The 12,640-nt window shown below is 31.0% G+C and overlaps 1 protein-coding gene across 7 annotated transcripts in view; it reads right to left on the reverse strand.

Annotated features, from left to right (window-relative positions):
• The window catches only part of Fbxl4 (F box and leucine-rich-repeat gene 4), a 123,767-nt gene that overhangs the window by 72,080 nt on the left and 39,047 nt on the right, over positions 1–12,640 (reverse strand). For 4 of the 7 annotated variants that reach the window (XM_085819433.1, XM_085819458.1, XM_085819468.1 and 1 more), the window contains 4 exons: positions 9,959–10,057; positions 7,388–7,625; positions 7,230–7,300; positions 931–1,000 (listed from right to left, as the gene is read on the reverse strand). In XM_085819433.1, coding sequence (XP_085675559.1) covers positions 931–1,000; positions 7,230–7,300; positions 7,388–7,625; positions 9,959–10,057 — 478 coding nt within the window. The remainder of the gene's footprint in view (positions 1–930; positions 1,001–7,229; positions 7,301–7,387; positions 7,626–9,958; positions 10,058–12,640) is intronic. The other 3 variants (XM_085819437.1, XM_085819473.1, XM_085819444.1) reach the window with 2 other exon arrangements.

Raw genomic sequence — 12,640 nt, forward strand, 5'->3', positions numbered from 1 at the left:
CTACAGGTACCTATACAGCCGTGCAGGTTTCTTTCTATGGGTTTTTACGGGTATTCGGCCTATGGGTACCCGTACAATCGTACGGGTTTCTTTTTATGGGTTTTTAAGGGAATTTGGACTACGGGTACCCGTACAAACGTACGTGTTTCTTGTTATGGGTTTTTACGGTTATTTGGCCTACGGGTACCCGTACAACCGTACGGGTTTCTTTCTATGAGTTTTTACGGGGATTTGGCCTACGGTACCCGTACAGTTGTACGGGTACCCGTAGGCCAATTCCCCGTAAAAAAATTTTATGGGTTTCTACGGGGCATTTTTAGCAGGGCCCTGCTGTACGTTTTAAAAGATATCTTTTAAAACGCACAAATATACTTCTACTCTACTCTAACAAATAATTTGCATTCCTTGATCAGCATTATCAAGGATTCTTTTCTGCTGCACATAACCCTTTCAAAACCATTATATGGATTCAGGCTACTAAAAGGCTCATATACATTCATTGATAAAATTATATGATTATAACTATTCTGACCTTATTTAGAGATGAAAAACAAGTTTCTCCTACTGGTTATCTATGACTTGCTTCAGACATCTTTGATGCCATACACATTTGCTTTTGAAGATTATTTAAATCTGTATGGTCAAACAGCCCCCTTCTTTTTACTATCAAATGATTTGTTTCTTGGTTAATTCATAATCCTTTAGCAATTTTCTTATCAAAACCTAGTAATTTAATTCAGTAACAACAATTACTATAAAATTTCAAATTAACAACAGGTCATCATATCAGTTGAGAAATATTGAAATCAATCCCAGGAAGTTCAGATGAAGTACAGTTTTTAGCTAAAATCTTTAAGCATTAATGATAAAAGTGAAATAGCAATTTCTGTACTGATTTTGAATTACATATAATTTTTAAAGGCAACTTACCAAATGCCAATAAAGGTTCAAATTTATTTCTTTACAAACTATAGGGTCATAGCACTCTGTGCGAAATAAGCTGCAATAGAAGAAAAATTTATATTAGAGATATTAAATTTTAAAATCAAATTATAATCTTAAATTATAAATTCAAATTTCAATTGAAATTCTGCATTGTAAAAATCTTTAAATATGAATAAGTATGAAAATTAATTTAAAATGCATAAAATGCATAAAAAGCGTAAATGGAATGTTGCTTGCAGGCAAAATATTTCCATTAAAACCACATGTTTTCTAAATTGAAACAAATTGAATTTCGCAATATATTCAATGTCAAAATGATAGAAATGATTATGAGCATTTAGTATTAGAAAATTAAAGTAATTTAAATCTTTTCTGCTTTTTAATTCCCTAATATTTTATGATATTTCAAAGCACAGGATATATTATATTTTTTAATAACAGTAAAATTATTCAGATTGCAAAATCTGATTTATCAAAAGAAAACTACCATATCCAAATTCGTTAAAAAAAATACACAGTACAAAATATAATTTCTAATGCATAATACAAAAAGCAAATCACATCTGCATTTTACACAAAACACAAAAATATTTGATTAAAATTTAGCACAATTATGTTTAAAGCAATTCAAAATATACATTTAAAATATAATATTATGCAGTGTAATTATTTTTAATATAACAATTTTTATACACTTTTCAATAAAATATATTTCTAGTCACCATTTTTGAAATTATCCAATCGTGCTTATCAGAAAACACTTTTAAATTGTTATACCTGTCATAACTTACTTTAAAATTATATGTGTTAAACATATTAAGTTGGATATTAGTATACTTTTCCATTAAAGCTATACTATGAATTTTCAGCTCAATTTTGGCACATTTTGACTTATTTTTTCACCTTCGCCTTTAGCTAGATAATACAAAATAATTGGGAACAGCCATAAACATTCTCAAATTTCATGATAAAATCTTACAAAAATCCACTCCAAAGAAGCACATAATCTACATTACTTTGTGAATAAGCTTTTATTAATTTCTAAAAATTAGTGTTCATTAATTTTATGACAGGATAATAAGGAAGTGGGTGTACATCTCCTCGTGTAATTATTTCCAATCAACTGTTATATTGTGACTCCTTTGAAACAAGCTTTGGTTCGCAGAATTCAGCAGATGTTCACACCTGACATCACACATATATAAATTAGCAATAATAAAAGTGATGCATGGTCCAACAAACCAGATTTATGTCTGGAACGCTTAGATTTCTGTCCGGAATGAAGGCTGTGTAGCAACAACAGTTTCCAGTCACATTTTAATTTCATAAAATAGTTAGCTGAAGTTTTTATTTATTAATTTTTTCAAACTTATTTATTTATTAATTATTATTTTTTTATTTATTTATTTGTTTATTTTTATTTATTTATTTATTTATTTATTTATTTGTGTGTGTGTGTGTGTGAAGGAAAAGGACAGCTGCTTGTTCACCTCTTGACAAATCCAAAGTTGTAAAATTCATTCCAAAAAAAAAAAAAAAAAAAATTAAATGAAAAATATGCAGTTGTGCAAGCAATGTTTAGCAAGACAATTATCGCCAAAACTAAACCAAACTGGCAACAGCTGGTGAAAAGAAAATATAGCAAAACAAAAAGAAGGGCTAAGTAGCATGTTTTAACAGGAAAACTACCAATATGAATATAAACCCACACAATAATCAAAAATATTTTGCTTCTACACTTTTCCCATTCCTCATTACATGAAAATACAGTATTTCTGAAGTTTCATCATTCATCAGCAGCTGAGTAGTTAAGACCTCTGAATGCTGGCAGTTTGATGTGGCTGCCTACAGTTTTTGTGGCTTTTCCATCTATAACATGAATACATGACAGTTTTTCATAGAAAGCCCTCCAAGAGAGCATCTTCCTCTTAAATAGATACTCTCACATGCTTGGCCATAATCAAATAATTTAACCTACCCATTGAATATACACATATAATAGAAAAAATTAGAGAATACATCTACCAAATGAATTTTTTTTTAAAAAAAAAGAATACAAGTAAATAGTAAAGGAGAAAAGTTGCTAATTAAATTAGGTTGTCCTCATTTTTTGCCTTGGAAGATGGTCTATTCTTCAAAAGTTTTACAACAAATTGGTTACACTTAACATTATACATAGGGAGGGAAAAATAATAATAATAATAATAATAAATCTGAAAGCTTTCAGATTTTGCATTACACCCAAAGGGACAATTTTTTTTAATGCTTTGTATTACCTTTACTTATTAAATGTCATGTTATCGAACTTAAACTATAGAATTTAATTCAACAGCAATATCACAAAATAATTTTTAAATGAGGATATCTTTAGAATTTCCGATACAGCGTTGCCATTGCTCACTTTGAAATGTTGGAGTCTGTTAATAAAAAATTTGTTAGTGTTACAAAATATGAAATCGATAATAAAACAAATTCCAAATTAGGGCTTCCATATTCAGTGGAGGATTGCATTATTCAAAATTTGATGGCTCTAAATACTGTTGTTTTACCACAATGTGAGAAACATATATACATTTATGCAGATTCTTCATTATTTAATTTCTTTAAATATAACACAGGGCAATAATATTTGGTGGCAACAATTTGAAAAGTGAAATGGACATTTAAAGTTTTGATGCAAAATGCAAAAACAAAATTAATAGCCCTTCTGGGCTAACGCCCTTTGGGCTAAAAATCCTATGTGCAGCTCACAGGTTCAACTCGGAATCAAATCCAGATGCTTAATGTTCATTTGCTTGTATTCATTCAATAAGAGAAAAAGCACACAAAATTTTCTTAATTTAAAGCATTACAACTTCTGATTACATTTAAGACTTGATTAAGACAGTCTAGAGTTTTGGACAATTACTGTTTATGGAAAACACTTTCCTAGTTTTATAAGGGAAAAGAAAAATAACACATTTTCCAAGGTAATGCTTTTATGCACATAAGAGGAAATTGTTCTTTAATTAACTTTAATTAAAATTTTCATTAACTATTAATTGCCATCTATTAGAAAGATAATTATATAGCTACATGGTGATTGCCTACTTGTCCCAGACTGAGCCTGATTACATCTTTTGAATGTACAAGCTCTAATAGCAAGTTCAATAACATCAGTAGTGAAGTTCTACACAGTATAAAGTCTGTAATCCAGACGTCCATTATCCAGAATGATCTATAATCCGGACCTCAAAGCCAAACACTTTTTTTTCTATGCTTTACGCATGCGCGTTTAGCATACACTTTTTTTTGTATGCTTTACGCATGCACGTTTAGCATAAAAAATAAAGCAACTTAAACAACTTACATTGAAAGAAATGTTTAATAAAGTAAACAAATAAATATTCAGCTTTTTTTGTAAATTTTGATACCCTTTAGATCATAATTGCTCTTTATTTCATAAATTATGGTTTCATATTTTTAACTGCATAATTTTTGCATGCCATCTTACCAGATTTAAATTGATGATCTATAATTTGGAAAAACCTTTAATCCGGAATCGCTGAAGTCCCCACGAGTCCGGATTACAGACTTTGTACTGTATAAAAAAAAACTGAACTAGTAATGATGGAAAGTAAAATTAGAATATAGTGTACAGTGGTACTTGGATTGTGAATCACATTTTCAAAACTATGATTACTGATAAAGTATGTTTTTTAAAAGCATGATTGCTATTATTTTGAAAGTATGATTGCTCTTACTCTAAAAATCTGATTACAAATATATAAATATACATCTTAAAGCAATTCTATGAGTGGTCCAAATATATAAGAATTGTTTCATCCATCAGAAAGGGACACTTGTCAGATATGCCAAGTGTTCTTGCATCAAAGTCGAGGGACATTTTCAGAACAACACAAAGTGAGCAAAGGGTTCTGCAGTCCACGATAATTTTATTAAGAATAAAAGGACTTTTTTCTGCTCTTGTAGTGCAACATAACAGTAAAATCAACTTTTTTAGTTGACTTTCAGGTACAACAGAAGATATTTCTGGACCTGGCATAATGGGCTCACTGTTAAGAAGACACTAGAAGAAATCAGTTAGAGACAGACATTAATTCCATTCATTGTTCAGTAAAGACTGAAAAGGTTAATTAAGAGTTTGTTTAATTTCATGTCTAGAAGTACGACTTTACAGATAACTTTAATTTTTATGTGCGATCGCTCCTCAGCATATAAATCTCTCTGAATAAATTTACTTAGTCATATATGTGCCTTTATCCTTTACATATTTATTATGTTTTGATTAGAAATACAAGCAAAACAAAAGCACGTATGTAAAGAACAAAATTATTCATTTTTATTTAAACCTAATAAAGTGCTTACATATCAATTGAAGAAAAAGATAAATGTAAAATACTGACAGAAAAATTGGTACTTTTCTGTTAACAGCACCAAACATAAATTTTGATGCGATATCTAAGTAGATGACAGCAAAACTAATGATACATAAAGCTTCCTGAAAATAATAACTATTTTATACATAATGAATATATTATACATATTGTTTAATATGTGCAATGTTAACAAACTGCAATGATGTTGAACTTGTGCAAATCTCTGATTTTCTGCTTTAAAAGAAAAGAAATCAAAGATTTACACAAAGCCAGCTTTGCAGAAGGTTATGGCAATGAGAATATTAAACATTATATATATATTATGACTGCACAGCTATAGGCTGTTATATTTGATGCTTTGAATCCCATTTCGTGCCCTGAAGCACAGAAAAATTGGAAGAAACGAATCAATGAAAGTTTCCCACCACCGCAAATATTGTGTACGTAAAGAGTTTGCGTTACCATGTTTAATCATATTTTTTCAAATGATTTCTGGCTTTTGAAAGAAAGAGACTCACTATAGAACACTGTTGTGAAATTTGCAAAAAAATATCATTAAGTACAAGGTGTCTGAAATGAAATGTCATGTTACCAGATTAGAACCATCATTTACTCCCACTTCCATCGCAAAAAATTAGTTATAGAATGACATCAAATCATGTACAGTTTTAAGTACTAATGTTGTACCATATGACAATGTAAAAGTTTGGTACTGAAAGATCGAAAACAAGGACTACGACATTCAAGAAGCAAAGAGCTCTGGCTGGCCTACTGATGTTTATGAGGCCCGCCTATGTGAAATTGGGGAAGAAGATCAGTATGCAACCACTCAAGAGCTTGCTAAGGAGTTAGACGTTAGTACTATGTACATTAATCGCACTACACATTGCATAAAACTTGACATATCGGTTCAATCACTGGGTCCCCGCATGTGCTAACTCAAGCAGATAAGAACAGATGTGTTTGGGCCTGCACTACTCTGCTCAAATATCAATGCAAGGGCAAAATTCTGGACCGGATCGTCACTTGTGATAAAAAGTGGATTTACTTCAACAACACAGGCCATAGAGGGGGCTGCTTTGTGCCTGACCAGCTCGCTAACAGCATCGCAAAGCATAATTTGACTAACAAAATCATCATGCTTTGTATCTGGTTAGATTGCCATGGTATTATCCACAAACAGTATCTGGAAAGAGGTAAAACCCTCAACAGTAAAGTGTAGAGAAAGATGCTAGTCTATGTTGATGGTACTATGAAGAAAAAATGTCGAACTGAGTTCTGGAACAGAAAAGGTCATGTTCCATCAAGATAATACAAGACCACATGTATCTGCATTCACCGGCTGGACTCTATACACACTCGAATGGGATCTTTTGCCACACCCACCATATAGCCCCAAAAATCGCTCCTTTGGATTTATACCTTTTTTCACATCTGTAGCTTTATTTTGCTGGTGCTATCTTCTATTCTGCACAGTACGTCCAGAATGAGGGTAGTCTTGTTTTTAGAGCCACTAAGTTTTCTGGGTTACCAGTTTCTAAGTTACCAACTACCAAAATGTTGGCAGAAAATCATAGATTTGGGTGTGATTTCTACTCACACTAAAGGAGCCGCTTTTGTGTTTTTTTTTTTTTTTTTCCTTTATTAAGAACTTTTTTTGGTGGAAAACTTTTGTTACACCAGATATTCCACAATACTAAAGTAAGTACATACCGGGAGACTTGAGCTGCAATACAGAAAGTTTTGAATCTAAAAAGCCACTAAAGGAGCACTAAAGGAGCTGCTCACACTAAAGGAGCTGATTTTGTGTTTTTTTTTTTTTTTTTTTCCCTTTATTAAGAACTTTTTTTTGGTGGAAAACTTTTGTTACACCAGATATTCCACAATACTAAAGTAAGTACATACCGGGAGACTTGAGCTGCAATACAGAGAGTTTTGAAATCTAAGAGGCCAAGGATTAAATGCATTACTTCTTTCTAAAAGAAACGTGAAACAATTTTTAGAAATTTAAATTAGTAACAAAAGTTTTTACATTTTAAAGACTTTAAAGAATGTAAACTTACTGGAAGAGTTTCAAAATATGCAGAAAACTTTGTTTTACCATCAGGACCATTTTCATTCCTTTGATTGCATGTACTGTTATTCACATGCTTAAAGGCATCTTTTGGATAAAGAAAATTTTTAGGTGCAAGACAATAATTAGGTAAAGAAGGAGGGATTCTATCTTCACCATATAAAATAATACCATCAATTTCACTGTAATACTGTAAATGACTGTGATGAAATTCAATTCTGTAATAGCTGCAAAATATAAGCAATTACACAATGCAGTTACAATTAATAAGCATTAATAAATACTAAAATTTAGTACATGCATTCAAAATCCCTGGACAACAGTTTAAAATAGTGATTTCTAATCTGAAATGCAAATATAAAGTACAACATTTTGAATAAAAAAAACTGAGTGGTGAAACAATGTTTTACTTAAAATAACAAATCCAAAAATTGCACATATAAGTGGAATGTATGCATATATTCTATGACATTACCCATATATTTCTCTGTAGCCAACTGATGAAAGAGTGACTAAAACTCAGAAATACTAGTAGTTTGGCATGAGTTCTATTCTGAAAGCATTTGATAATCTGGTTACATGAGGTTTTTGTATTTTTCTTCATACATAATGTAAATACGTAATGCATCCCTTACAAAGTACTTCATAAAAAATCTCTCTCCATAAGCAAACAGCTCTAGTATGTTTTGTCATAATTAAATAACCTAAACAATTATTTTTGAATGCAGAATAATTCAAAGCTGCAGTTAGGTGTGTTGTATGTTTCTCTACAATTTGCATCGCTCAAAGCAATCTTGTAATTTCTTTCTATTTTCCCATGTTATTTGCAAAACTTAACACCCAGAAACAATAATAAACTAACCAAAAAAATCACTAATACGAAAACTATAATTAAATGTTTTTTGTCTACTCATGAAATATTTTAGAATTCACTTTATTTTGTTAGCTATGAATAAATAATCCATAAAAATGATTTATGTTCAATATACTCACATTTCCAAAGGAAATTTTAAAATAACAAAAAGGGTAGCAAAATTATCACCTTCTTTACAAGAATTATTGTACCGGCTGATTACTCTATAAAATATTACTTTTAAATTTTACATTTCAAGATACACATGTAAACATTCTAAATATACTGCTAGTCATTAAAATTGCTACAAGAGGAGGGAAAGCAAAGAGCAGAATCTTATGCATCATGTGTGCAGCATAATGGAAAGAAGACATGGTTAAATTTGCACACGGTTTGGGGAATACAGAGTGCAGAAACAGAGAGATGTTACCTTTGGCAACAACAATGGCTGTCTACATTGAACTGGGCTTGGATGATAGATATGGACACTTCATTCCATGTAAATTCAACTCCATTAGAATTAATCAAATGTAGTTGTATCAAGTGTTGGCGTGCAAGGTCTCTTGGCAACCCATGACCAGATGTTCACAGTGGATGAGAGATTTAGAAAATATGCTAGCGAGCGCATTCTGAACAGCATGGGTAACATGTGGTTACATATTTACCTTGTTGAAAAATGATATCATGCAGGCCTTAAAGATAGGTCACAGGCACAGGCATCAAAATTTAATACATCAAAAAGGTAACAACGGCTGTTTATGTTATCAGTTACACAAACAACAAGTGATTTGGATGTGTACTCAATGCTATTCCATACCAGCATACCAAGTGCTGGACTTAAATGACGATGGTGAATGCAAACTGGCAATATTTCTTCTATTCAGTACCTCCACACACAGATACTTCCATCATGATGCTGTAGACAGAACTTGGATTTGTCTGAAAAGACAACATATTGCCACTCTTGTGTCCAGTGTCATCATTCATTGCACCACTGTAGATATGCTTGTTCCTACTGTAGTCTAAAGGGAAGTCATAATAATGATTGGCTGACAATCTAGGATGCTGCAGGTGCATTTCACTCTTCATACAGTCACTTGTCATCCTTAGACAAGTTCTTGACTTAGGGCATGCGACTTTATAGCATGAACCTGCAAAGCCAACAGGGCAATATGCCTGCCCTCTTAGGCATTAATGGATTGGACTACTGGAATTTTATATTGCATTTCCTGGACCAAGTAATTCCATATTTGCCTGATAGTCAGAAGATCCTAAGCAACAGTTTCAGGATTCAGGAAATGATAACTGCATACAGTTAAATTCTGCTACATGCTGGTAGCAGATATCCCTTTTTAAATGAGGCCAAATAGGGTTTTAAACAAACAATCATCATTCAAATGCTATTTCTAAATAAGAAACTTGTTGGGCAATTTTCCCATTTATACACACTGTAGATGGCATTATTCATACCTGCTTTGTATGCATTCATTTGCATATCTTAGCATGTGGTACTTTTCATGAAAATTTGACATTTGCTACATGCCACCTTCATGGTGTAACAATTTTAATAGTTAGCAATGCACATTAAAAATTTCAACATATAACCATAAACGCAAAACTATATGCAATGCACATAACTTTATTAATAATGCATTACACTCATGCTTAACTGTGACTGCATTTTATTTTACAATATGAAGTACTTACTCTGTTAAAAAGTTAATGCATTCAAATTCAACACTGAAACAATGTGATTTATCAGGAAGAAGAATTTGTGGTGCTCCTTGCCATAAGATAACCCACCTACTTAAATGAAAAAAATTCCAAAAATGTATAATATCAAAAATACTAGCACAAATACTATTTGTTTACATTTTATATTCTTTCCTTTTTCTGCATACTGCTACAAAATGAAACTGGAAAATCCATACTCAAGTATAATTAATAAAGTATAGCTAATAAATACTTAAATAATGTGTACAATAAAAAATATAAAAAATTAGGCAATTTTTTATATTTAAATCAATGCCTAAAAGAAATCAAATTTTGCTTATTGCTTTTATTTTTTTAATTAATAAACACTGTCCTAGATAAGAATGAGTCAAAGAAGCTGGTTAAGTATAGGGTGAGGCAAGAAGCATACATTTTTCATGTTGTAATGGTAAAAATAATTTATTTCCATTCAAAACAACTGTAATTTTGTTTAAACATTAATAAAACATAACATTTAAACATTAATATTAAGTCACATATAATATAGTAATACATTTAATGAAAATTATTGAGAATACTATAGAGTGCTTCTAAGACTGTAAGCAAAAAGAAGCAAAACTTCTAAGTTAAAAAAAAATAATCAAATACCAACAGCAGCAATTTAATAAGTTTCAAAATACAATAAAATCTCTTAATACCCAGTTATCCAGTAATATCAAAATAATGGCAACTTTAAGTCTAAATTTAAATCCAAAATTCAGACACATAAGATAAAATGCAATGGGCTAAAAATCTGAAGATTTAAATGTGGAAAACATTTGTGTTATGTTTCTGCCACCCAACACAGAAAGCCTCATTCAAACCAATGAACCAAGAAATTATCTAGAATTATAAAGATGAATAACTGATACCTTTTTATGTATCGATGAAAGTAATCTCCATGAAGTACCATGATTTTCAAAAACACTTTATGCTGAAAGATGTCAAGAACATTATGTCACTACTGGTATAAGCTTGTGATTATGTTCATACAGGACAAGATGATTGAGAAAAATTCTGTTGTCTTTAAAAAAATCTTAGATTTAACTACATGTTTGGCGAAGGTTAACACTAGTGAAGAAGAAGTACAAACTTGGATGGATCTAGACAATTCTGCTCCTGTAACATTTTCTCAAGATGATGATGAAATAATCTAGACATATACTGAAAACAAAAACAGCGATGAGCAGGCAGGCGACGATAAATATGAAGACAATACATAAAACAAAAGAGTTAAATGGAAGGATGCTTATGAACAATATTAGACTATTATCACACTTGTCAATAAGTATTCATCTGTGTCAGTAAATAATGTTATAGGTAGCTTTATTGCAGATATTACCTGCAATGTATTAAACACTGGCATTGCACAGAATTCCTGGAATTTTTAGGCAAAGTATGAACTATGAGATTTATTATATAACTTCTTTAAGCATGCTATAGAATGATAAAAGCTATTTAAGCGAAGTATGGAAAAAGATCATGATAAGGCTATTATTTAAAAGACATCCATATCACAAAAACAAAAAATGTTATTTTGAAAGAATAATTAAAGAATGCCATTAAAAAACTTTTATTCAAAATGTATAAAGAAAAGTGAAAAGTGTAAAAAAGAAAATTTATGCCTTTCTTATTAAAGAAAACGAAATTTTCATATAAAAAATAAATTAAAATAATATACTTAATGCAACATGATAAGTTAGAACGACATTTTTGAATTACACTTCTTTGTTTTTTCATGCGAAGACATTTCATATCTTGGCCCTTTGCTTTATAAATACACTTGACAAATTTTTGGTCACTTCTACTGAACTGAGTAACTGTAACTGACTAGATAGGAATTTCATAGTTAGGAATATCTTCATTTCTAAGCAAATTCTTAGGGGTTAAAAAGAATTGCAATCTTGCAAACAGCTGTTTTAAAATTCCTTCAGAAATTCCAAGTCTTTCAAAACTGTCCTCTATCACACTCATTACAAAAGCCAATATACACGGTGGACATAAAAAAAACTTCCTTGATATATGAACCCCTAGCTACCTTTCCCCTCAACTAATCAAAATAGAATTTCAGATATTCTTATTTGAAGATAGGCACTCAAGAATATAAGGATTTAAAACAATAGAGCTCTCATGGTTATTGCTACAGTGAAAGCATTTCAAAATTTTCAAATGGCAACACTGACATTTTTCCTGCGCAAAATGATCAGTGTACCGAAAAACAATAAATGGCATGGGAACAGTTAAGACATGATGAAAATTACCAGTGTAAAATATCCGCAAAGAAGAGCATTATAAAGGACTGATGACAATGCAGAGAGGAGGTGCAATGATATACTTAGCATAATTTACAAGGATACACAGTAAAAGCACCTATCACAGAACATCATGTGCAAAGTATTACTTGTGGAAAATCTTTAAGAAGCAGTGTGGAAAGACTGTTTTTTCAATTAGATGTTCAAATGAAGATGATACTTATACAGAAACAATGAGGTGAACTGATAAAGCTGTTTTATCCGAATGGGAAAATGCTGCCAAAGCTGTGCAAGTTAAACAGCAAAATCATTAGCTATGATGAGGTCCATGTACATGATTTGGCAAAAAAAGTGAAGAAAGTGCATGCATATGTGGTAGACCATG

Source organism: Stegodyphus dumicola, chromosome 1 (genome assembly GCF_044657685.1).
Source record: "Stegodyphus dumicola isolate Sdum_Otavi_A_Nest chromosome 1, ASM4465768v1".
NCBI classification, from domain to species: domain Eukaryota; kingdom Metazoa; phylum Arthropoda; class Arachnida; order Araneae; family Eresidae; genus Stegodyphus; species Stegodyphus dumicola.